Genomic DNA, 24697 nt, shown 5'->3' on the forward strand with positions numbered 1-24697 from the left:
TTCACTGTCAAGTATTTGTTCCGTTCCACTGCACACCACCTGTTTGATCAAATGTGTAGCTGAAATTTGGAAAGTGTTGGTTTATAACTCTGGCTCCAGGCCGTGGGTTCTTAATAACTTCGGCTTCCTTGCTGTGAGTTCTTTACTTGCTCCGGTATCTCTACTGTGAGTATTTGTGGGTTAGGTAGTTTTTTTCAAAATCTTGCCGTGAGCTTTTGTGGGTTGAACGGTCTTTCTGTTCAAAGTTCATATGGATATGGAGGAGGAGTTGATGGACAACCTTAATATTACCTTTGAAGACAGTTTAGATTTGGAGGAAAGATTTGACAACAACATCCATTTGGTGGGGAGACTAATTGCAGATAATGAACCTTCCCAAACGGTGGTAAAGGAGACTCTCAAGTCAGCTTGGAACAAAATGGGGGTGGTCAGGGTTCAAAGGGCCAAAGCAAATATATATGCCATCACAGTTGGAGATGAGCAGGTCGCCAAAAAAATTCTGGAAGGCAACCCCTGGTTTATCCGGGATTATACTTTTTCTGTGAAACTCTGGCCATCTTTTCACTCCCTTGACGACATTGAAGCGGATCGAGCTGTTTATTGGATACAGGCTCATGGGATACCCAGGAACTACTGTACAGTGAAAAATGCTAGAAGTCTGGGGGCAAAAATGGGAGCAGTTCTTGAAGTTGAAGACCCAGCAGAGGTGGGCTTTCGGGGTTTCTTGAGATTAAGAGTAGACTTTGATGCTTGCCGGCCATTGATTACATGCTGCTCAGTGCCATGCCCAGCTCGGGGCTCCTATACTATCCGATTCAAGTATGAAGGATTGAGAATTTTCTGCTACCAATGTGGGAGATTGGGCCACTCAAGTGCATGTCCTCGTCCGGCGCCACTGTCTATGGAGGGTGGAACTCGATTTAATGGTGATCTCCGGGCCGCACCTGCATCCAGGGCAAATTCTATGTTATTTCCACAAAGAAGGGGAGCAGCGACGACCGGGGCTCGTGAAAACCATTGGATAAGAAAATGGGAACAATGTGATGGTGGTTTCTACGGCCTGCCGGACTCGGAAATGGACATCCCGGCGAACAGATACTTGCAACGTCGGAAGGCGGAGGAACAGGTCAACATGGCAACAACATGTACTGACATGAGGCAGAATTGCACTGCAGTGACAGGTACGTCTGCAGGGCTGGTCTCCCGCTCTAACCAGGAAAGGACACTACACCTGGCAGGGACAAACTCTGAGGCTGGGCATATTCCCAAATTGCGATTGGACACACGACCTGATTACGGGCATATGTGGCACCCAGACAGTTATGGGACCCATTTTACAAACGGAACTCTTACTATTGCTGTTAACGGGCTCTCTCTGGAGAAAAACTGGTGTGACCCAAATAGGATTCCCCCATGGGCCTTTGAAAATGTTGATGGGCTGCTTCTGGATGCGGAGGAGGTGCGGGCCAGGCCCACAAATTTTACTGTGAAGGATTGTTTCCCCCCAGGAACAATTATTTCGGACGTGAATGCCCAAAGCCTGGCAGCGGCGGCCCAGATGGTCCAGGCTTCAAATGTTGATGTCCGGAGGCAGGTGGATCCTAGTGTGGAAACAATGAGGAATGGGGAAACTAACCAAGGCCCAATGGATGAGGTTAATACTCAACAGAAAGGAAATCCAAAAAAAGGGGGGAGAAATGATGTGGAGCTCCTTACTCCACAAACAAAAAAGCAAAAGACACTGAGACACCCTAACTACGGGCGCCCTTTACATCTCTCAAACCTGAAGAAGAAAAGCTCTAGACTTAGAGGAAGGAATAGAGGGGGGAGATCCACGGCGACCAGCTATGTGGACCTCGAGCAGCAGGAGGGCCAATGGTGCGAGGTGGTGGTCAGCCCTTCAAAGGAAATGGAAGAAGCAGAGAGATGCGGGTTGCTGGGCAGAGGAAGTGAAACAACAAGACTTGGATCATCGGTGGAGGCTGACGATGTTCAGCCCCGCCGACAGCCATGAATATACTAATCTGGAACTGCCGAGGGCTTGGGAACCCTCGGAAAGTTCAGGCATTGCAGGATATTATCCGGCAAAAAGTTCCCAAATTGGTTTTCCTATGTGAAACCAAGTGCAAGGCAGAGGTACTAAACGGCTTGAGGGTGAAGCTGGGCTTTAGAAGAGTGTTCGGGGTTAGTTCAAATGGACAGTCAGGGGGTCTTGGTTTGTTTTGGACAGGGGACATAAACCTGAGAATCATTTCTTCATCAGAGAGATTTATTGATTCTGAAATAGGAACAATAGGCGATGCAGTTCATTGGAGATTCACTGGTTTTTACGGGCACCCGAGAACTGAGGAACGCCAAATGTCCTGGGAGATTATGAGGCGATTGGCTGCAAGTTGCTCACTTCCATGGCTGATAGGAGGGGACTTCAATGAACTACTCGGTATCCACGAGAAAGAAGGGGGTCCAGTTCGTCCAGTAAACCAAATAATGGCTTTTCGGAATGCAGTATGCGATTGCCATCTACATGATCTGGGGTTCTTGGGTACTCCTTACACCTGGGTTACTACTAGGTCAGGGGGTATTAAAGAACGGTTAGATAGGATGCTTGCGACTGATAGGTGGAAGGACTTATTCAGCAATGTTAAGGTCACCCACCTGGATCCTAGCAATTCTGACCATGTGCCTATTCTTCTAGAGGTAGATGGAACACATAGCCATGTTAGACGCAGAAACAAACTATTTCGATTCGAAAATTTTTGGGCTGACCATGAGGATTGTGAAGATATTATCCGTAATGCTTGGAACCAGCCGGGTCATGGTGTGTTGATGTTTCAGATAGTGAACAAAATTAAAGCCACTAGAATAGCTCTACTGAAATGGCAACAATCAGTATTTAAAGGGAGGCGGGAGGAAATTAATGGTGTGCGTCAAAAGTTGGGATTCATACTTGCCCAGCCACTTACAGAAGAGGCTTTGGCTGAAAGGCACCGACTAATGCAGCGGCTTGATCAACTCTTGGGTCAAGAGGAGAAGTATTGGAGGCAGAGATCACGTGCTTTATGGGTTAAAGTTGGCGACCGTAATACACGGTTCTTCCATTAATGTGCTAGGAACCGAAGGGCAAAGAACTCGATCAAACGGCTGAAAAATACAAGGGGCGCTTGGGTCTATGATGATGCGGGGATCGAAAGCACTGTGACTCAATATTTTCATGATATCTTCCAAACCACTGGGAATAATCAGGATGATGAAGTGATTGAGGCTGTGGATTTAAGAGTAACGGCAGAAATGAATCGTATGCTGGAGGGGGAAATTTCGACTGAGGAAGTTCGAGAGGCGGTCTTTCAGATGCAGCCATCAAAGGCTCCGGGCCCCAACGGAATGAATCCTTTCTTTTTCCAGAAATTTTGGAATATCGTTGGGGAGGACATTACAAATGCGATTAAAAACTTCCAAGCATCAGGGAAATTGTTGAAGCAAATAAACTTTACATATGTCAGCCTCATTCCTAAGACAAAGCAACCAGAGGAAGTAACTCAGTTTCGGCCCATCAGTCTATGCAATGTCCTGTTCAGAATCATTTCTAAGGTACTTGCGAATCGCCTTAAGGTGGTCATCCCCAAGATCATCTCACAAACTCAAAGCGCCTTCGTGCCGGGTCGTAATATTTCTGATAATACCATTTTAGCATCAGAAGTTGCTAATTATCTGTTTAGACGGCGCCGAGGGAAGAAAGGTTTCGCGTCATTAAAACTAGATATAAGTAAGGCATACGATCGGATTGAGTGGGGGTTCTTACATCGAATCCTTACTAAAATGGGCTTTTCTCAGACTTGGATCAAACTCATCATGCTCTGTGTGACTACGGTTTCATATTATGTACTGGTGAATGGCTGCCCACGAGGTTATATCCTTCCGTCACGTGGATTACGCCAGGGTGATCCCCTATCACCATATTTGTTTATACTGTGTGCTGAGGGGCTGTCAGCTTTGATCGCTTTACGGGAACGGCGGGGCCTGATAAATGGCATATCAATTTGCCCAGAAGCACCATCGATTAGTCATCTATTATTTGCAGATGATAGTCTGCTATTCTGTCGAGCAACGGAGTCGGACTGCAGGCAAATACGGGAGGTCTTAAAGGTGTATGAACGTGCTTCGGGACAAAAAGTAAATCTCGAGAAAAGTGAGGCATGTTTTAGTCGAAATGTGAAGCGACCTGCGCAAATGAAGTTGGCCGAGATCTTTGGGGTGAACCGGGTAGATCGACATGACAAGTACCTGGGTATGCCAACGTTTGTGGGAAGGAACAAGAGCCTATGTTTTGGGAATCTTAAGGACCGCTTATGGAAGAGATTAAAGAGTTGGAAAGGAAAATTGCTAAGTGCCGCAGGGAAAGAGGTGTTGGTGAAGGCAGTGGCACAAGCAATTCCAAATTACTCTATGATCTGTTTTCTGTTGCCTAAATTATTCTGTGACGAGCTAAATAGAATGGTTGCATCCTATTGGTGGAGTGGCGATGAAGGAGAAAAGAAAATGCATTGGTGCTCGTGGGAACGCCTGTGTAATCCAAAGATGGAAGGTGGATTTGGGTTTCGGTTCTTATATGCATTCAATTTGGGTATGTTAGCAAAGCAGGGGTGGAGATTGTTGTCTAATCCACAGTCTCTGGTTGCAACGGTCCTGAAGGCAAAATACTTTCCGACTAGCTCCTTTATGGAAGCTCCCTTGAAGCCGGGAGCATCGTATGTATGGAAAAGTATTTATACTGCTCGAAATGTGTTAAGTTTGGGTCTAAGATGGCAGGTGGGTACTGGGCACTCTATTCGGATCTGGGAGGACCCTTGGATCCCCATCCCGCTTCGATTTCGCCCCTACTCTCCAAAACCGGTGGGATGCACACTGACAATGGTGAATGAGTTGATTGATCATGTTGCAAAGTGTTGGAAGATTGATGTGCTTCAAAGTCTCTTCTCTGCAGAAGAAGTAAATCTGATCAGGAAAATCCCATTAAGTGTACGAAACTCGCCGGATCACTTGCTGTGGCACCATGAGAGACACGGAAGATTTACGGTCCGGTCGGCTTACCACGTGGCAAGGAATTGGCTACAACCCACAAACTGCGGGGCATCGTCCTCAAATGGAGATGGAGCTAAGGTTTGGGCGAAGGTATGGAATGCACAAGTACCAACAAAAGTCAAAATCTGCGTATGGAGACTTGCCAATGAATTGGTCCCTACTAGGGCCAATTTGGTGGCAAGACATATTACCATGGATGTGGAATGTGTATTGTGTGGAGCCTATGGTGAATCTACCATACATCTAATGAAGGATTGCCATTATGCAAGATGTGCGTGGATGAGCTCGCAGGTGGGTACACTTGTGAGAAATAATCACCCTCCTTCCTTTATGATATGGATCAATGAAGTGGCTGATCGTTTACCCAAGGCAAGTTTTGATATTTTTATGATGGTTTGTTGGGCATTATGGAGGGCAAGGAACATGAAACTCTGGGAGGAAAAACTGGAACCTCCCGAGGTATGTACTGATCGCGCCATCCAATGGTGGCTGGAGTTTGCTAGGACCACCAATACAGGTTCGGAACGGGACTGTAGGCTGAGGAACACCCCTAGATGGAGTGTCCCACCACAGGGACGAATCAAGATGAACATTGATGGGTCCTGGAATGCAGGAAGACTCATTGCTGGTTTCGGGGCCATTATCAGAGACAGCGATGGGTCTTTTGTGGCTGCTCATGCTGGAAGATTTGAAGATATATCTTCCCCATTGCTCTCGGAAGCTATGGCAGTAAGGGCAGGTTTGTTATGGGCGATTGACAGGGGTTATCAATCCCTTATTATTGAAACTGACTCACTTCAGATTGTAGAGGCGCTGAGAGATCCTACTCTTAATTTGTCAACCATTGGGCAAGTTGTGGAGGATTGCAAAGCTCTGCTCAACACAATCACTGAAGCAAATATCACCCACATTCGTCGTAATGCAAACGCTGCTGCTCATCACCTTGCAAAAGTTGGGCTATCTCTGATGCAAAGTTGCGAATGGACTGATTCTCCGCCTAGTATTATAACTGATATACTTGTGGATGACTATGCTAGCTCCATGCTTAGAGATGGATAAACTCTTGTAATGAATCTTTTGATGAAATGAAAACAACTATCGTATCTTTTCAAAAAAAAAAAAAAAAAAAAAAAAAGCTCTTACTTAACTATTTTGGCAATAAAACATACTTGCATTCTTCCAATAGATGATCTTTCCAAATAAAAATCATTTCAATGTAGATCAATTAGTCATTCAAATGCATAGAATAGATAATCGATGTATGTATATTTGTTAAAAAACACAATGATAGAATTTGTGCACAAGTATCAAATTGTGACAACGAAACTTTGTGTGTGCATTACCATTTTGATTTTATTTTTTTAACAACTAGTATTCAAGATTATAAACTTAAAGCCTCTCAATAGAGTGAATTTGAGTACCGCTAGACTAAACGATTATGTACTTTATTAGATGAATTGTCTCAAATATAACAACCACGTATTAAATAAGGCTAAATTTCTTCAATCTTTTATTCATGTAACATTATTCTTTTCTATTTTCTTTCCAAAAGTGAGAAATAAAATTGGGCAATGTCACATGAGTGATCTTGTGGTCTTTAACTTATAGTGTAATTGTGAATAAGGAAAAGTAAAAGGACTGATGGATTAAATTCAAGTTGTTCAAAATTTTTTAATTTTCCGGTGAACTTGTCGTTTTTAACTTATTGCCAATCGCGAAAGCCATATTTTCTTTTTTAGGCCCATTAAATCAAAGGGTAAAAATTGATCAAAACAAAATAATAAAATATAAATAAAAAGAACTTGTGAAAACCACAAAACCAAAAAACAAAAGAACCATGAGGCCTTAAGAGCCCAAAAAGACAACGGCATGAAGTGAGGTCCAATGGGTTGGAGTTGGGCTGTCCCAAAATGTCGTTAAAATAATTAGAAAAACTAATGAAAATGACTTGACAATTTTGAGTTTTAACGATAATGACAAAATAAAAAGTAAAATACCAAGATTGACTTTTTAGTGTAAAAATATGGTTTTTCATTAAAGTGAACAGTACCGGAAGTTTTTCGTTAAAGTTCCCAAAATAATTTGGTCTAAGATACAAACGTTTCATTCCAAGTAGCCAAATAGAATTTGCATTAAGAAAGGTGATTATTTTCACACTCTGTATTTATCTGTTTGTGCTCACATTATTTTATTTATATAATAAGCATAAATGAAGTGCAAACATATAAAATTGAAGTAACAACTAGTAGTTTCAGTGATGACTGCTCAATAGTAGATTAACAGCAAAATAGTGTTAATTTAATAGAGGTTTCAGTGATGACTGCTCAATATTAGATTGGATATTGATTTTAGTCCTCTAATGTGTACATAATTCAAATTTATATTGTATTTTTGTTTTAAATATTTAATAGATATCTTATTTAATGTCATTACATTAAAATTAATATTTAATAGATATCGGAACTTCGAAGTTAAACGAATTCACGCGAGAGCAATCCCATGATAGGTGGGTGACCCACTGGGAAGTTCTGCTCGTGTGAGTTCCCAGAAACAAAACCGTGAGGACATGGTCAGGGCCCAAAGCAAACAATATCGTGTTACGGCGGAGTTGAGTCCGGGCCGGGATGTGACATTAGTGGCACATAAGAAAATATGTAAAAATATAAGTGTACCGAAAAATTCCATACCTAAATATATGATACTAAACTAGTGTACCGAAATGTCGGTACCAAAATATATTACAATAAACTAGTGTATCAAAATGTCTATGCCTAAACATATTACACTAACCTAGTGTATTGAAATGTTCGTACCTAAATATATTGTAATGAATTAGTGGCACATAAGAAAATATGTAAAAACATGTGTACCGAAAAATCTTTACGAAAATATTTTCTTATATAAGATACTTACCATAATGAGAATTAAAATTTATAATATTTTCATAAAATTTAATTTATAAACACCATAAAATTATAAATAAAAAAGAGAGACATTTAATATGTTGACATTAAATAGAGTCTTGGAACTAAAATCAATTTTTAATCTTGTATAAGATATTTTTTTAAACTTCATATTATTTAGTTTTCTATAAATTTAAATTGAGGAATAACAACATTCACATTTGATCCATGTAGTGCCAAAAGTCAGATGGTGAGGATTAAAATTTTGTGAAACAAGGAAAGGAAAGGAAAAGGAAAGGGAAAGCTATTGACCAAAAAAGAAAAAGAAAGGGAAAGCAATTCTCGGTTTCTGCTACTCTCCACAAACTCAAATTTCTTCATATCGTTCCAGTATTCAACGACAAACCCAAAACCCAGATCCCTAAACCCAATTTCTTCATTTTTTTTCCCTCCTCGAGTTCCTGCAGGAGCATCAGATGTAATCATATGAGCAGATCCTCAAGTCCATTTCATGCTCCTTAACAGGACCAACACGGTCGACTACGCCATGGACAACCAAGGTGATTATATAGACACCCCTTTTGTATTTATAGGTGTATGTGTGTTTGTTTGTGGTAATTTTTGTATATATAGGTCTGTGTGTGCGTTTGTATATGCGCACCCATTAGGTGTTTGACAAGTTGTCTCTGTCGATGTTTAGATATTTGCAGGGTAGAACTTTTAGTTACGGTGGGGTGGGAAGTAGTGGCATGCAGATTTAGTATTTTTTGGTACGTAGTGATGAGCACCTGAATTTTGTGATCAATTTAATTGATGCTTTTTGTTTTTGTTTCGCAGTCATTTGAGTATTTTGTTCATAAACGGATATTCAAAAAAAAAAATTAATTTCAACAGGAGCGCTGATTAAGAGTGTAGTTGTGCCAGTGCCTGAATCGGAAATTTCAGGAACCGGGACTCCAGGTCCTGATTTTTGGTCATGGGAACCCCCTCAGGGTAGTGATAAAGGTTCAGACGATGTCATTTTGTCATTCACCTGCCAACAGCAATGAAAACTTCAGCGCAGCTAAATTTAAGCAATCCTGTGTTAGAGAAAGGGCGATCTGTGGATTATCTCTCAATCCCCTTAGAGAGTAAGCTTCAAGAACCCAATCGAAACCCTCCTCTTCCTCCTTTCCAGTCACTGATGGAGGTTGAGAAAGTGGACGTCTCTGAGGCACTTTCCGTGAAAGAAGAACATGAACTTGGTGATGAGTTTTCAGCACATGCGGCAGAGGCAGCTCAAACACTTGATGCGGTGGATGAGGCGTCATCATATGGAGTGAATGCGGATGGATCTAAGTGGTGGAAGGAATCTGGAATCAAGCAAAGGCCTGATGGGGTGATTTGCAAGTGGACAATGACCAGAGGTGTTAGTGCTGACCAAGTTACTGAATGGCAAGATAAGTACTGGGAGGCTGCGTATGAGTTTGGTCACAAGGAGCTTGGTTCAGAAAAATTGGGACGTGATGCAACTGGAAATGTCTGGCGTGAATTTCTGGACGAAGTCTATGTGGCAGGTTATTCCACACTGCCACTTCAAACTAAAGTTAAATGTTTCCACACTGCTACTTCAAACTAAATTTAAACGTTTTCTCCCCTTCTTTTCAATATCATAATCTTAACGTTTTCTCCACTTCAAACTAAAGTTAAATGTTTTGTTCAACATGGCACATTGCTCTTTAATATTTCAGTGTATTTGTTAAAAATTGAATCAATTGATTAGGATGAGAACTTCGTTTATATCTGTGTGTGAATTATGCAGTGAAATTAAGGAAAGGATTAAGAAGACCAAGGAAAGAAGAGGTGTGGTTTTGGCGTGGCTTTGCAATCTATGACTGCGACTGTGCCAAAGCTTTTCATAGTGATTAGGATGGTAAAGATTTAAAAATGTCTATATTCTTTTTCATGTGCATAAGCGAATGTACATGCATAAATTAATTTCAAGATCAAACACTAAAGTACGAAACTTTACCTTTTCCCTTCTCAAATCTGACATCTTCAAGAGTTCCGCCATACTTTTGATCGTCGGATCTAAGTTCATTTGTGGGTGTCGGCGACTTGCAAGGATGGTGGATCCACTAAATGGAGGTTGGTTCGTGGGCAGAAAGACGATGGAGGAAAATTCGAACTAGGTTTGTGTGGAGGTGCATTGGTGATTGTTCGACAGATTTAACTGAGATGATGAAGAGGAATAGGGTGAGTAGCGCTGGGGCTAGGTTGAGAGAAATGGAGAGAGAAGTCTCTCGAATTTGAGAGAAATGAGAGAGAAACGGTGCTAGGGTTGTGGGAAATGAGACTGGCATTGCTATGTGAAGGGAAAGGATTGGCACTGAAATTCCTCTCTCTCTCATCTCCCTCTCTATGCAAATCCCTGAAATCCCTCCCATATCTGTCTCAGCCCAATCCGTGAGTTTTGTGCTTTCGATTATGGTGTTTATAAGTCGATTGCAAAACTAGAACTTGAAAAACTAACACAAGCGTTTTGTGAAGGAACTGCTATCCAGTGGCTGGATAGAAGAAAAGGACAACACATTCTCTCTCTTGATCTGATCAAACCCACCTCCAAAACCCTTCCTTGATCCCCATCTTCAGCAACCCAATTCGGAACCTACTCGGATCGGGACCTCTTGGAGATTCGGGGCTCCAGGTGGGATAATTTTCCCCAAATTGTATTCAATTTATGTTGCTTCATTTCATTTTCCATTTTAATTTGGAATTGGTTGATATGTTAGGTATTTGTTTCTGAAAAATCGTTTTGTTATTTGATGCTATTTACCTTTTAACTCTTGAAGAGAGCAGACTTGCGTTGGAACCGGAAATTAGAGGATATGGAGCATCTGAAAAGTTTGCAGGATGAGCTTCTCGATGCAGCTTCTCTGTAATACCAATACTCCACTCGCTCTCTTTCTTTTTGACAACATGGAACTTTTTTCCAGGAAGAAATAAATTCATTGGTCAACTTTATTTTCCCGTTAATTTTACCACAAGTCTGACTTTAATGTGCATTTACAGATTGGTCAAGCCTGGCGGTGTTTTGGTATACAGTACGTCGCATGTATAACCAGAACAATTTTTGTGTTTGATTGGGGTCAAATTTTCCAGCTTTCTTAGCTATTTGGTCCCGTGTATTCATAATCTGAATAATATGAATTAGGGTTTTCCTGTTAGTGTCCAATTAGTGAAGAAATGATGCTTCTTTTTGTTATCATGCATATTTAAGCTGTAAACATCTAAAAAGCTGCTTAATTGAGGTGAGATTTCCAGTTTTTGAGCTGGATTTCAGGTTTTGAGCTTTGAATTTGTTTATATGTAGCCCAACTAAAGCTATCTACGTCGTAGTTTGAAGTCATTTGGTGAGATTTCCAGTTTTTGAGCTCAATTTCAGCTGAAGCTATCTACATTGTAGTTTGAATTTGTTTTTCGATGCGCAATCTGAGTTGCCCCAATATCTTTTGTATGCAATTTGGTGTAGACAAGTGGTTGTTGATGTTTCGGTGGTTTTGTGTTCTGATCTACAATTAATTATCCATACAAGCATGAGTTTCGATTGCAGTTTCGATTTTTCCTTCAATCTGCAATTGATTTTTCTATTTTTTTTCGTTGTTGTTGCAGCTGTTGATTATCTGCGCATTATTTTGCTTTGTTGAAATTTCGACTGCAGTCTGGTTTCTGCTGAACGTAAAACGTTTTTGTTCAATGATTATATATAGCTTCAGATATAATGGCTGCTCCTTCCTTGGAATGGTAAGTGCTTTCGATTCTTCTTCGTTTTCTTTTCTTTTTGGAAAGCATGAGTGTGAAGTTTGATCACTGAGTTTAACAAACAAATATATCAAGATATAAAAATTGAATTTAAATTTGTCAAATAATAATCGCATCAAATAATAATTTTGAAATATTGATTCGATCCTCTGAATCAGTCCTTTTACTTATTGGCTGAACCTTTTACTTCCCTTCTGAACTTGAAAGCAGGAGGCCAAGTCTCCAGACTGGTCCAAGGGCTAGGAGGTCAACCTTGAGCAACCTGCCAAGAGGATTTTACTGACATGATTTGGTTTCTGAACCTCATTATGTCTCCGTATATTTTTGAATTTTTTTATTTTTTATTTTATATAGAGAATGCATCTATCTGCAGATCAAAACACGTCATTTTCTGAATTTTCAGGGAATGAAAATTCAATCAACGAGCATTAATTCTACCTAATGTTAGGTTATGCCACTAGATCTCTTATTCATAGTGGAAAAACTGAGTTCGTATCATTGGTTTGTACCTCTATCCTATTCTCATTTATGAAGTCTACTAATCCTTTTTCTTCATAATTCTATTTGTTGCTGCTGGTTCCGATATTTCATTGTCCTATCTGTGTTATGGAAGAAAAAATCGATAATATCGGCGAAATATCGCCAATATTATCGTTTTTTTGAAGATCCGATATTTTTTTAACTATCCAAATGATTCTCGTCAAAATATTGGGATATTATCGATTATATCGATATAATCGATAATATCCCAATATTTTCTAATTTATCGATAATATCGCCACATAATACTAAAAAATACTTAAATATGTTGAGAAAACTCAACACATACTTCACTTGATCATAGCCCAAAGGGCGAACAAGATATGGCTTACTGGGGAATGTGGGTTTTATAGGACAAATTGCGAGGGCAGTGAGCAAGCATGGGCGATGTGGGACTCTCCTAATAGGAGAAAATCAGAATTTTGGCCGAAAATTTACATCCACTTTAAATGGCCATAACTTTGTCAAAACTCAACGAAATCAAGCAAGACAAAAACGAAAGTTGTAGCCCTCGAAGAGACGAAGAGAATGGTACCTCACACGACGTCTGAATCGTCGTTTTTTGGCCGGAAAATTCCTCGAAAGTCACTGAGATCGCCGGAAACTGGGTAAGATTCAAATGAGTATAACTTTTTTAATATGCAACGAAATTGAGTGAAACAAAAAGGAAAGTTGTACTACTCGACGAGACGAAGAGATTGATACCTTGAACGCCGGCCAACTCGCCGTGGTTTGGCCGGAAATGTCCTCGAAAGCCACTGAGGTCGCCGGAAATTGGGTAAGATTCAAATGAGTATAACTTTTTCAATACTCAACGAAATTGAGTGAAACAAAAAGAAAAATTGTAGCCCTCGAAGAGACGAAGAGAATGGTACCTCACACGACGTCTGAATCGTTGTGGTTTGGCCGGAAATTGCCTCGAAAGCCACTGAGGTCGCAGGAAACTGGATAAGATTCAAATGAGTATAACTTTTTCAATACTCAACGAAATTGAGTGAAACAAAAAAGAAAGTTGTACTACTCGACGAGACGAAGAGATTGATACCTTGCACGCCGGCCAAAATTCAATTGACACACTCCTGGCTTCCAAAATTCAATTCTTTTACTTTATATAAACTTGAAAAAACATAATCGGCATCCAAATTAAAGTTAGTCTTATTCTTATGTGTAAGAAATTTAAAGTGTCAAATTCGGCACATTATTCTTCATCATTTTATTCACTTCCCTTTTTTTTTTAATATCCTAAATAAAACCTCCAAATATTGTACTAATTAATTATATATAAATGATTATGGTGTGTTTAAACTTCTTTCATTAATTACTACATATTTTCTACACTCACAATGTTTGCCAGCTCGCTATATAATCAACTTAAATCAGTTAAATCCATCATGCAATCCATTTCTTTCCAATTTTTTGTGATAAACTAATAGATAATTGACTAAATAAACATCCTACAAAGTTTCATTAAAAATTTCCAAGTTTTTCTTACAATTTCCGTGGTTTCCATGTAATTTTTATCGATATCGATATTATCCCGATATTTCCATCGATATTTCCGTGTTTTCGGATTACCGATATTTCCGATATTACCGATATTTTCTTCCTTCATCTGTGTATAATATCAGTTTGCCACTTTTGTTATTCTTATCAATATTTACATCTTAATTTTTTTTTTCAATTGTTTCTTTTACTTAACATGGTTTCGACCTCTTTAAATTTTTGGTTTGATATGCCTCTAGACAGCCGCCACCACCACTTTGTCCAAATCAGACGGCTCGCGCTGTAGCATCTGTGTGAATCTCCCCGCACAACCGGACTCCGGGACTTTTTCCAAATAAACTCCAGACTCGAAAGGGTGCGGCTGAAAAGGTAGAATCTGAGGCAATCAAATCCAATCCAGCGAAGAGATTGGATAGTTTCTGAGGTGTGGCTTTCTATTTTTAATCAAGTTTTTCTTTTTACGAAATTGTAAAACCACTTCAATTTTTCAGCAGTGGTATTTGTAAACTGGGCTGGCTAATCCGGAGAATACAGTTGGGGTATTGACAATGGCAGGCAAAGGGGTTCCGGTTTTGGCTACTCCAACCTCTGATCTTGGCATGCATGCAAGGTACAGTTCTCAATTCATAACTAATTTGTTTGTGTGGAACTGTGGATTCATATTTCTACTTTTTTTTTAAATTATGTCTAGAAATCATAAAGTTGCTTCTGAAGAATGATAAGTAACGATTTCCAAAATTTTATTTTAATGTTTTTTTAATGGTGTCAAAGAGCTAAAACTGAAAGATGGGTTCTTTTTTAGTTATATTTATTGTTTTTGTTTTTGGATTGCTCCTGGTTGAAAAATGATGAATATTCTTTGTTATTTTCTCGCTCATTTCATTATCTATTTCTATAAAATCTCATACTCAAGAATATTGTCATCAAGGCGGATGGCATGAAAATGTTAATGCATTTTCCCCTGCCAGTTTATCAATTTGAATTCCACTTTATTTGTGGTTTGTTAATTGAAATATGTACCGCGAAATTCATTATTTTGGGTATGTTCTTACTTGGCATTTGTAAGCTTTTGATTACTTATGAAAGAGGTTATATATTTTATGCTTGTTTATAAACTTATGACATGGAATTAGTTTCTTTTTAGTTGGGTTAAAATGATATTGATTGTGGTGTTATAAAGCTCCTTTTTATAATTAGGTTAAAATAACATTAATAGATTCTTTTTTTGGTTGATCCGATTTAATCCTCATTTTGTTTTAGTTTCGTGTTAGCACATGGGGTATATTGCTTTGCTTACTGGTTATTCGATGTGTCGTCAAATTTGAGTATCTTTATGTGGAAATGATTCATAGCTGTTGCGGATTATAGGAATACTTCGTTTTGATTTGTGAACAAACTATATACTTTATCTTTGTCTTGGGTTACAGTATAATATTTAATAATTGAATTTGTAAGCCGATTTAGCAATTTTTTCTAAAAATTACTATTTCTGGCAGATGCTCAAGTATTGTCTTCTACTTTTCTACCTTCCCTTTTCTGTGTTTTTATCTCTATGTAGTAGGCTAATTAGTTGAAACTATGATATTGATGACACAATACGAATGAATGCTTCTTATAGCTATCCATATATAGCAAGCAAAATTTGACTTCATTGGTTCTTAGGTACTACGTCTTTTTAGTTGCTTTGTGTGGAAACTATTCATGCAGTTATGCCTGAAACGGTTCCTGCCGCAACGCGCGAACTTATTTTCTAGGTCTAAAATAAAGACGTTTCATTCCAAGTAATCAAATAAAACTCGCATAGGGAAGGTGCCAGATTTTCGCACTCTGTATTTATCCGTTTGTATTCACTTTTTATTTATTTATGTAATAAGCATAAATGAAGTGCAAACAAATAAAAGTGGAGTGTAAAAATCGTACAGTTGAAACTTATGGTATTATAGTAAGAACTAGTAGTTTTAGTGTTGAACGCTCAATAGTAGATTAACTGCTAATTAATGTGTTAATGCAAACTATAATTTTGAGTGTTATATACTACAAATAGAAACAGCCATGACTTGATTCTTCAGAATTTGATTGTGCAGCATTAGCTAGAGCAGGAGAGTATTTGAGTTTTGACCGATATAGATTCTTAATTGAAAAATGAAAATTAAAGAAAAAATAAATTACGCATTGGTTTTTATTATTTTATTATTTTTGGTAAATACAACAAACCCAATGGTTAGGAGATACAAGCAGTCCAAACTAAATTAAACGTGTTCTCCAAAAAAAAAAAACTAAATAAAACGAATGAAAGCATGATACAATCAAAACAAGGCAGTCCCAAGACAAGTATGTGTGCTGCCAAAAGAAAGAAAAAAAAAACTCAAAATAATATCAAAACACAGCAGAAGAAACTTGGAGATAGATGGGGAAAGACAGCAGACCCAGCCCCCTTGAACATGAGAAATCTTTTCCCAATCTTCGTCGATTTCGCACTACATTCCCCTCTTCAATTGAGGACAATCCTCTATTTTAACTTCGAGTGGATGCATCCCTTCCGGTAGAGAAACCAATTTTGGACACACTCTAAGGTCAAGTATTCTAAGGGATGTGAAACTTGTCAACCACTCAGGTAATGCATCCAAGTTTTCACAACCCCAAATACACAAGACTCGTAGGGTGTTAGCAGCTCCCTGCAACCATTCAGGCAATGCCACCATCCTTGGTACTTCACCAATAAGCAAACTTCGGAGCCTCAACGGAATTAGTTGGTAGTTTCCGTTCGCCAAATCAAGCTGCTCACAATTGCCTATAATTAGAGTGTGTAATGCACCGAGATAACTCATGTCACGTGGCAAAGAGGTTAGATTACCACAATCCGTAATAGAAAGATGCCGAAGTGATTTCATGCATCCCACTCCATTGTCTGGAAAACTTGTTTGCTTTGTAGTTATCTCAAGCGATCTAAGGCTGATCAACTTGCTTATATCTCTAGGCAATTCTTCAAGATTCACACATCCACCAACACTTAGAATTTCCAAGCTTTGCAACTTACAAACTGAATCAGGGAGTTTCGTGATTCTTTCATTTCCACTTACTTCCAGGTATCTCATATGCTTCAAGGAAACAATGGAACTTGGAAAAGCTTCAAATGTTGAATTCAATAGAACAAGCATCCGCAAATACTTGAATCTTGAAAAGCAAGTCTGAAGGAAGGATTCATTGATATCTATACCTTCCGCAGTTATAGATCGCAACCTGTTCCGCTTATCCAAGATTGATGGAACATTTTGTGCTGGTCTGAATACTGACAAATGTCTAACATTTTCAGAGATTTCTTTGGTGCCTTCAAAGTCTACTGCAAAGCACTCATCTTGTGCAACTGATCGTACGAGGTCATGGATAAGATCATGCATACGAAATTTGCAGAATAGACTATTATCTTGAACATTTTGAAAGAAGGACCTCTCCCATAACTCTTTAAAATATAGCTCACCAACATCTTCCAACTCCAGATTCCCATGATCATGAGATTCAAGGATTCCATTTGCTATCCAAATTTTGATCAATAGCAAGCTATGAAGCCCTTCGTATGTCCTTGGAAGAAGTGAACAATAAGCAAGACATCTTTTCAAATGGGGAGGCAAATGAGTATAACTAAGTCTCAAAGCAGGTAAAACGTGAGCTTCTCCCTCTCTTTCTAATTCCCATATTGCAGAATCCCTTATCATTTCCCAATACCGTTCATCAGTCTTTGAGGAAAGTTGACATCCTAAAGTTTTCACCGCTAAGGGGACCCCTCCACACTTTCTCACAATATCTTTCCCAATTTCAAAGAGGTTTGGATGTTCTCTCTCTTCTCCTCCTTTAAATGCACATTTCACAAACAAGGACATGCAATCCTCTTCGGAGAGAATTTTCAAATTAATGTTTGTCGGAACAGTTCCCATGATGGAAGCAACTGTAACATTACGGGTTGTCACTAAAACCTTACTTCCTAATTTGGCCCCCTCTACCAACAAATCTTTCAACTCACCCCATTTATATGCATTTTCGTTCCATACATCATCTAACACAAGTAAAAATTTCTTATCCTTCAAAGCATCTCGTAGTTTTTCTTGCAACTGATTCATAGACAATTCACCACTAATATTTGTACCTGGTACAGAACTAAGAATCTCTTTTGTCAATCTAGCAATATCAAAATCTAGTGACACATACTGCCAAATCCTCAATTCAAAATTCTTAATGACTCTTGTATCATTGTACACCAACTTAGCAAGTGTAGTCTTGCCTAAACCTGCCATTCCAACTACAGGAATTACTGAGAAATGATCGTCACCTTGCTCAATCAAACGATCTACTAGCTCTTCTTTCTCAAATTCTCTACCAACAACCTCCGAAGCACGGACGAAAGAGTGCGTCTCTCTCGCCTTGATCACGTGCTTCAGATTGCTATCATGGTCATCATAGTAACCTTTACTATGACTAGTGAGAGAATCAAAGATAGACTTATTGGCTTTAAGCTCTTCTAACCTCTCCCATAACTCTTTGATTTCATGAGCTACCCTCAAACGGAATGCAACAGGATTAGACCGGGAGAAAAAACGACGTACCTTTCTACATGTACCATGAAATTTTTTCACCACTTGCTTTCGCAGGGCTTCACACTCAAACTCATCCAACACATCCTCGGCATCAAGAAACACATTTTTAACTTGTCTGAGCCAACTGCGGAGCTCCTTGTTATTCGCTTGCTTCTCTTCAGCATCCAAGAGCACGCCTTTGATTGTGGACATGGTGCCCTCAAGCTTTCTCAGATCTGATTGAACCGCCCATGCCAAGCAAATCTCGTCGTAAGCAAGGGAGCCTAGCTTCTCCGTGAGTCTGACTGCCAAATCAAAGGCACGTTCAGCCATTTCAGCTGAGTACAAGGATTGTGGTTCGTAGTGAAGGTACGGATATATACAAATTGATCGTGAATATGCGTTTAAATAGCCAACGGTGAGGGTTCTACAGTAAAGAAAGATTACTCGAGGTGAAGGGTGGGTGGCATAGGACAATCATCAGAGATTTAGAAAGATTTTAAAAGAATTCCCGTCGAGCCGATAAAGACGACTACTCGAGCCGTATTATATAATAATTTGGAAGACATCCTTGACGTGTGCATGGAGAAACTTATTCCCATAACATTTCTGAGAGATTGGAATGTTGATTTCCCCTTTATCTAATCCATTAAAAAGACAACGGATTGGAATCTATCGAACGCAATTAAACGCAAGGCGTGTAAGCTGCGGAATCAAGCAAGACATGAATGATTCAAAACATCTTCTTGAGAATAGATAAAGATAAGAAAACCTATTCATCCAATCTAGGGTTTAGGACTTGGAGCACAAGCTAGTGTCCAAAAAAAAAAAATAGATGAACCATATGTTTTTTTAAATTTGGAATTAATAGTACATTTTTTTTCTAAATTATTATTATGAAGGGCAATGAGAGAATTCAAAACTTATAATAATTTAGAAAATGGGGAGTTTCGAACTCGAAACTTTGGGTGAAACCCAACACCCTATCCAGATGATTTAGATACTATTGCGTTTAGTATCTCTTTCCTTGTAGAAAATAAATACAGAGAAAACTACTCTGAGTCTTTGACAAGGGAGGGATGAAGTGACCTTGCCGAGAAAATGAATGCCAGAGGGCGAAAGCTTCACCCCTTTAGCCACTTGCTTTGATTTCTAGACTTTGATCTGATAAATTAAAGAATAATCGCGAGGCAGAAATAAGAGGAAGAGTGTAACAAAAACAACAGAAGTGTGAAAATCATGACTCACAGGTAAAAGAGCCCAACTATGCGCCCATGCTCAATTTCAAACCATGACGTTTTTCCTGTATGCGTATTACAATGTGACATGCACAATATTTTTTAAAAACCCAAAAAAAAAAAAAATTATGTACACATGTATTAAATTGTGATTCTTAACAAAGTAAACATGCCTCGATCCAAAAGGAGCCAAGTATTTTTCATTCACAAGTTAGTATATGTTCACACTTTTTTCCTTCCAAAAGGAGCAAAGTATTTTTCATTCACAAGTTGCGTATGTTCACACTTTTTTCCAACTATTATTCATGAATTTGAACCATAGCCTCTCCAATTGAGTGAATTAAGCTTGAGTTCTGCTACACCATATGATCATGTGTTTTATCAGGTGGAGGACAAATACAATATAATCAAGCGAAATAGTTTCCACATCTATTTTTTAACTTTTAAATTAAATAATTCAAGAGAAAATAAAAATGTAAATAATAAAAATATTTAAAAAAAAAAGTAAACAAAAGGCAATGTGAAAATCAGTTCTCATTAAAATCAAAGGGAAATGACTTTGAACTCCCTATTTAGCCCTTTATATTGAATAAACAAAAGAAAGTTGAAGTATAAAAACAAGGCAAGAGTGCAAACAAACATGACTGGAAAAGATTGTTGAGAGTGCGAATCCCACATCTAAAACTAAAGAACTCTGCAAGGCTTGAAAATAGTTGATTCACTCTTCCTTTGCCAGTTGATTTCAACGTGGCACCTCAACTTCCTAAAAAAATCATTATCCTTCTTACGATCAAAAGAAAGGATGATTCCTTCTCGTAAGTAAAACTATTCAAAAAACAGATCAATCTACCATTTGATAATACATCACCCTAGAAAAAGGCTATAGTAGATTAGTCGTCGTCGTACCCAGTGCACAAGGCTCCCGCTTTACGCAGGGCCTGGGAGAGGTGAATGTCGGCTATAGTAGATTAGTACTAGATTAATTTGATAATACAAACTATATAATTGTCAGTGGCATATACAAACAACCATGCCTTCATTCTCCAGCTTCTCTACTCTTGACTCCCATGTCATTTACGACATACAACTTCTAAGGTGTGGACTCCGATTCAGCCTTCATACCAAACTTTTAACTGCTGAATTTCAAGCTCCGCCTTCTTCTGAAATACCGGTACAGAAATCCAAAGTCAGAAGAGGAATAAGATCAATGAAGTCGATTATGCAGCATTAACTAATTTCACAGGTTAATCCGACTTTTTTGTTGTAGCAAAATATGCAATCTCAGTTTTCGTTTATTCGTTAATTGAGTTATCTTAATCGGCTTAAAGACCAATGCAGCAGGAATGCCAAAACTCACAGTAAGAAGACAATTAAAACCAGAACTGTTATCGACAAGAGTATGCTCCCAACGATTTCTCAGTACAACAGTTAAACGCAGTCATTCAAACAAAACTTTCATCAGGTCCGGACCAGGGATTCTGTCCGGCAACCTCTTATTTTGCAGATTGAGGAAGAAGCTAATATGAAAGCATAAACCGGGCCTTCAATACGCATTAAGTATTATGAATTTTTATTTAGATACCAATGCAGTGCCACTGATGATCAAATGCATTCTGAACTTGCTATTTAATGTTGGTTAGATGACTCCGCAGAAGAAGAAAAGCAAAGAAACGGAAATATAGTGGATGTTTAACAAACATAGCATGTGTTACTTACCAGCTTCTGCTCCAATAAACCGATCTTCACAGATTGTTCTTTCTTAGAAGCTTTGAGCTCCTCCACCTCTTCAATCAACTGATGCCAACATAATAATACATAAGAGAGTAGTTGTAATTAAAACAAAAAAAACAACAAGGATACCTAACATTAATTGGATTTATGATTTACAAACTACTAAAATGTTCATCTACCTTGGCTATGATTGGATTCTCAGAGAAGGATCGGGAACTCTCTCTGCTCTTCTGCTCAAATGAGGAGCGAGAACTCCCTGGCCTCTTCTCATCTAAACCCAACGGTGCCATTGACTCCTCAGTGTCCTCCCAGGTCATTTCATTTGAGACAGCGCTATCGTCAACATTTCCAGAGAAAGACATGTCTTGACATTCACCGTTAAGATCATATTGAAGAGCCAACTCTTTCAGTTTTCCGTATACCCGTTCCTGCTCCACTTGTTCAGCCTCTTTCACATCATATTGGGAATTCAATGCATTATATCTTCCAAATAAAATTGGGGCATCCCAATTCGGACATGAATAGCTCAAATGCTCAGTCTCCGAGGTAAGCAGTTCAAGCCATTCAGGTTCCTCTATTGTGTCATGTGAAGTATAAGCCGGACGTTTCTCTTTTGTGTCATGTGAAGGAGAAGACGGAGGTTGCTCTTTTGTATCATGTGAGGGAGGAGCTGGAAAACAAGCTTTTCTCCAATTCAGCGTACCTTGTGGCACAGAAGTACTTGGAGCAACATTTACAGATGATGACTTAGGTATCTGTGGTACGGGATTACTTGGAGCAACTTTTACAGATGCAAACTTAGATGTCAGCTTGCTTGTTTGCGAGTGATCAAGCTCAAACCAGAAATGACTCTCGGTGTAGTAGTTGTCAGCAATGATGTCTTTATACTCGCTTTCAAGCAGTGGTCGGCACTGCATCCGTGTATGGAACTTAACCTTAAACGTAGGAAACAAAATATATCAGCACAAAAGCCTCATCCTGACTAACTTGTTCTGAATTGCTAAAAGTGCTTTTTTACAACTAAAAGTATTGTGTTTGGCAGAAAAAGTTAAAAGTGCTTCTAGGTCATAGAAGTTTAAGAAAACACTTGGATTTTTGATAAAAATTTCAATGTGTTTCTAACTAACGAAATCGGTTTTATCAAAAGCGCTTATGAGCAAACTTTCTTCCTACATAAACAATCCCAAACAAGCCCTTGTTTACCTACAATATAACTCAGGACAATCACACCAAGTTTGAGAAACTATTTATTTTATACCTGCGCAGGATACTGCGTTCTCTCTGAACCATCAGTGCTCCATCCATATGGATTGATATTCATTTGTCCAAGGCCAGTAGCCTCAAAAATTCCATGTAGCTTCCTATCAGAATAGTTGAAGAGAAAAAGTGGCAAGCCAGGAGTAATGTTCTTCACATACATGTAGTGTGCAGCTGGTAAGCCTGGAAGAATGTAGAATAGAACTCATGAGTGCATAGACCCGAAACTAAACTAAAACATGAAATGAGCAGTAGTATTGCACGAAGGCAACAGACAAAGTTCATCATTTGCAGAAAGTTGTGTGCTTAATAAACTGGTTACACTGTTTTCAGGCTCACGAAAAGGGGATTTTACGTGAAGATGGCAATGCACTTGCAACATAGACAAGGAAAAACGAATTGGTGCATATTCACTTCACTACACCACTGGTTTAAACCAAATTAAAAACCGAAAACGGAAATGCAGAAGTAAGGAACAAACAAGTAATAAAGCTAAGAACACTGACCAAATAGTTGTTTAGATAGACATTCGTCAATTGTGAATTTCGTGGCACCGAAGATGACACCACCAAGGCTATTCCGCCGCAAATTCCTCATGGACGCAGAGTAGGTTGCCATGTCTTGAGAAGAAGATAAAGTAAAGGTCTGTGTCTTCCTGCCGGCCCCCATTTTCGATACAGACAGGTCGAATTATATTGTAAACCTGAAAAAGAAACAAAGATCATGTGCTACATACAGAATCATTTGTGACACAAAATACAGTCTACCACCAAATGAATGAAATAGGACTGGGAGGGGGGGAATACTCAGAGGTTCCAAGACCCGCATAGACATGAAATTGAAGGAAGGAAAGCGGTTAGGGTTTAACCCCAAACTCTAAAGGCCGTAAGAATTCCGCCATCGAAATACATCAGAAATCAGCCGAAATTTCCAAATGAGTACAGTTATGACGATACATAAAAGATTATAAACATGGTTGTAGAGAACAAAGAAAAAAATGAATGATCAGACGCCATTTTTGAAACACAAAATAGCTTCACAAATTTCAGAACCAGAAGAAGAAGAAGAAAAAACGCCATTTTTGAAAACTCCATCCTCCAAAAAAAACACAGTTTCAGAAGAAAACCCGAAAAATATGCACTGCCCATATTTTTATTTACTTCATTAACCCAAAAAGCTGCTACCTTTTAACAAAACCAAGTTCTTGAAAACAGTTTCTAATATAAAAACCCCAAGAATCCATGAAAACTCTGCGACTAAAATTCAAGTTCGTCATCTCGATCAAACCGAGTAACTCAGAGAACTCAAAAAAATTCTACCTTTTTTATCAAACAAGCGCGTCAAAACAGTGTATTGAGTAAGAATCCTAAGAATCCATGGAAATGTGGAGCTACCCAACAAATAACAAGCTCATCGTCTTGATTAAAAACCCGTATGATTCAGAGATCCAGTACACTCTGTATCTCTACCTTTCCAGAACATTAATTGAGAACTTAAGAAAGAGAGAGAGGAGAGAGAGTGATTACCCTACTCTTGAGTCTCTGACAATGGTGTTATGAGGAATGAAGAATCTTTCTGCAGGAAACGGATACGAGGAAGCGCGAAATGGGACGAGATTGATCCGTCGGTTGATCCTACGGCTCCTATAATCTTATAGTTCATAAAGAACGAACCATAATTGAGACTCAGCTGCAGTACGTACACACCCAGGCGCACTTTAGCGGGAGGCGCGCTTTATAACCCAAATTTGGAAACTCACAAATTGAGTATGTGAAACACCTTTTCTTTGTGAAAAACACACTTTAATTATGTTTGGACCTTTTTTTTTTTTTTTTTTTGGTGTGTTTGACTTCTTATTTTAGAACTGGACTTGACTGCTGTAAATTCTGTAGCGAAGTTCTTTCCTTTATTTTATTGGTGTGTTATTCACACTTTTTTTTTTTTTACTTCTGACACCTTTTTTGTTAATTTATGTTCTTTGATTTCTTTAATTTAGTCTATCCGACGACTACAAATTAAAAGGGTGTGTAGAAAGTAAAAAGAAATGTATCAATAGCACCCCTTTGTTTTTGCCAAA

The 24697-nt window shown here is 38.7% G+C and overlaps 3 protein-coding genes across 24 annotated transcripts; 2 read left to right on the forward strand and 1 right to left on the reverse strand.

The window, feature by feature from the left end:
* Positions 1-112: 112 nt before the first annotated feature.
* On the forward strand, positions 113-2021 carry LOC126593068 (uncharacterized). Its single transcript, XM_050258935.1, has one exon. It carries the CDS (start codon positions 251-253, stop codon positions 2012-2014), a length of 1764 nt encoding a protein of 587 aa, XP_050114892.1. The 5' UTR covers positions 113-250; the 3' UTR covers positions 2015-2021.
* Positions 2022-8256: 6235 nt separating this feature from the next.
* Positions 8257-15447, forward strand: LOC126593079 (uncharacterized). Of its 21 annotated transcripts, none has more exons than XR_007612865.1 (8): positions 8257-8542; positions 8820-9538; positions 9784-10668; positions 10814-11374; positions 11634-11765; positions 11994-12284; positions 14066-14250; positions 14321-15447. XR_007612865.1 is itself a non-coding variant. In XM_050258951.1 (5 exons), exons 2-3 carry the CDS (start codon positions 9028-9030, stop codon positions 10876-10878), a joined length of 576 nt encoding a protein of 191 aa, XP_050114908.1. In that variant the 5' UTR covers positions 8263-8542; positions 8820-9027; the 3' UTR covers positions 10879-11374; positions 11634-11765; positions 11994-12281. The 21 variants fall into 21 exon arrangements, 5 of the variants coding, with proteins under 5 accessions (XP_050114908.1, XP_050114909.1, XP_050114911.1 ...); XR_007612870.1 differs by having other exon boundaries at positions 14066-14195; positions 14318-15447; XR_007612871.1 differs by having other exon boundaries at positions 14066-14195.
* Positions 15448-20335: 4888 nt separating this feature from the next.
* LOC126593074 (uncharacterized) lies at positions 20336-24323 on the reverse strand. Of its 2 annotated transcripts, none has more exons than XM_050258941.1 (6): positions 24147-24323; positions 23127-23323; positions 22622-22803; positions 21543-22298; positions 21349-21426; positions 20336-20792 (listed from the first exon to the last, which is right to left on the reverse strand). In XM_050258941.1, the coding sequence occupies exons 2-6, from the start codon at positions 23287-23289 to the stop codon at positions 20742-20744; spliced, it is 1230 nt and encodes a 409-aa protein (XP_050114898.1). In that variant the 5' UTR covers positions 23290-23323; positions 24147-24323; the 3' UTR covers positions 20336-20741. The 2 variants fall into 2 exon arrangements, with proteins under 2 accessions (XP_050114898.1, XP_050114899.1); XM_050258942.1 differs by lacking the exon at positions 24147-24323 and adding an exon at positions 23940-24132.
* Between the last annotated feature and the right edge of the window lie 374 nt (positions 24324-24697).

The sequence above is a fragment of the Malus sylvestris genome, chromosome 12 (genome assembly GCF_916048215.2).
Source record: "Malus sylvestris chromosome 12, drMalSylv7.2, whole genome shotgun sequence".
Classification (NCBI taxonomy): Eukaryota; Viridiplantae; Streptophyta; class Magnoliopsida; order Rosales; family Rosaceae; genus Malus; species Malus sylvestris.

Excerpts from the sequence above, each read along its gene's own strand:
- LOC126593079 (XM_050258950.1), top strand. The coding sequence starts at position 9,028 with ATGAAAACTTCAGCGCAGCTAAATTTAAGCAATCCTGTGTTAGAGAAA. Across the intron at positions 9,539-9,783 it reads GGACGAAGTCTATGTGGCAG|TGAAATTAAGGAAAGGATTA; the intron begins GTTATTCCACAC and ends TGAATTATGCAG.
- LOC126593068 (XM_050258935.1), top strand. The coding sequence starts at position 251 with ATGGATATGGAGGAGGAGTTGATGGACAACCTTAATATTACCTTTGAA.
- LOC126593074 (XM_050258941.1), bottom strand. The coding sequence starts at position 23,289 with ATGGGGGCCGGCAGGAAGACACAGACCTTTACTTTATCTTCTTCTCAA. Across the intron at positions 22,804-23,126 it reads TCTATCTAAACAACTATTTG|GCTTACCAGCTGCACACTAC; the intron begins GTCAGTGTTCTT and ends ACATTCTTCCAG. Across the intron at positions 21,427-21,542 it reads AGAATCCAATCATAGCCAAG|TTGATTGAAGAGGTGGAGGA; the intron begins GTAGATGAACAT and ends TGTTGGCATCAG.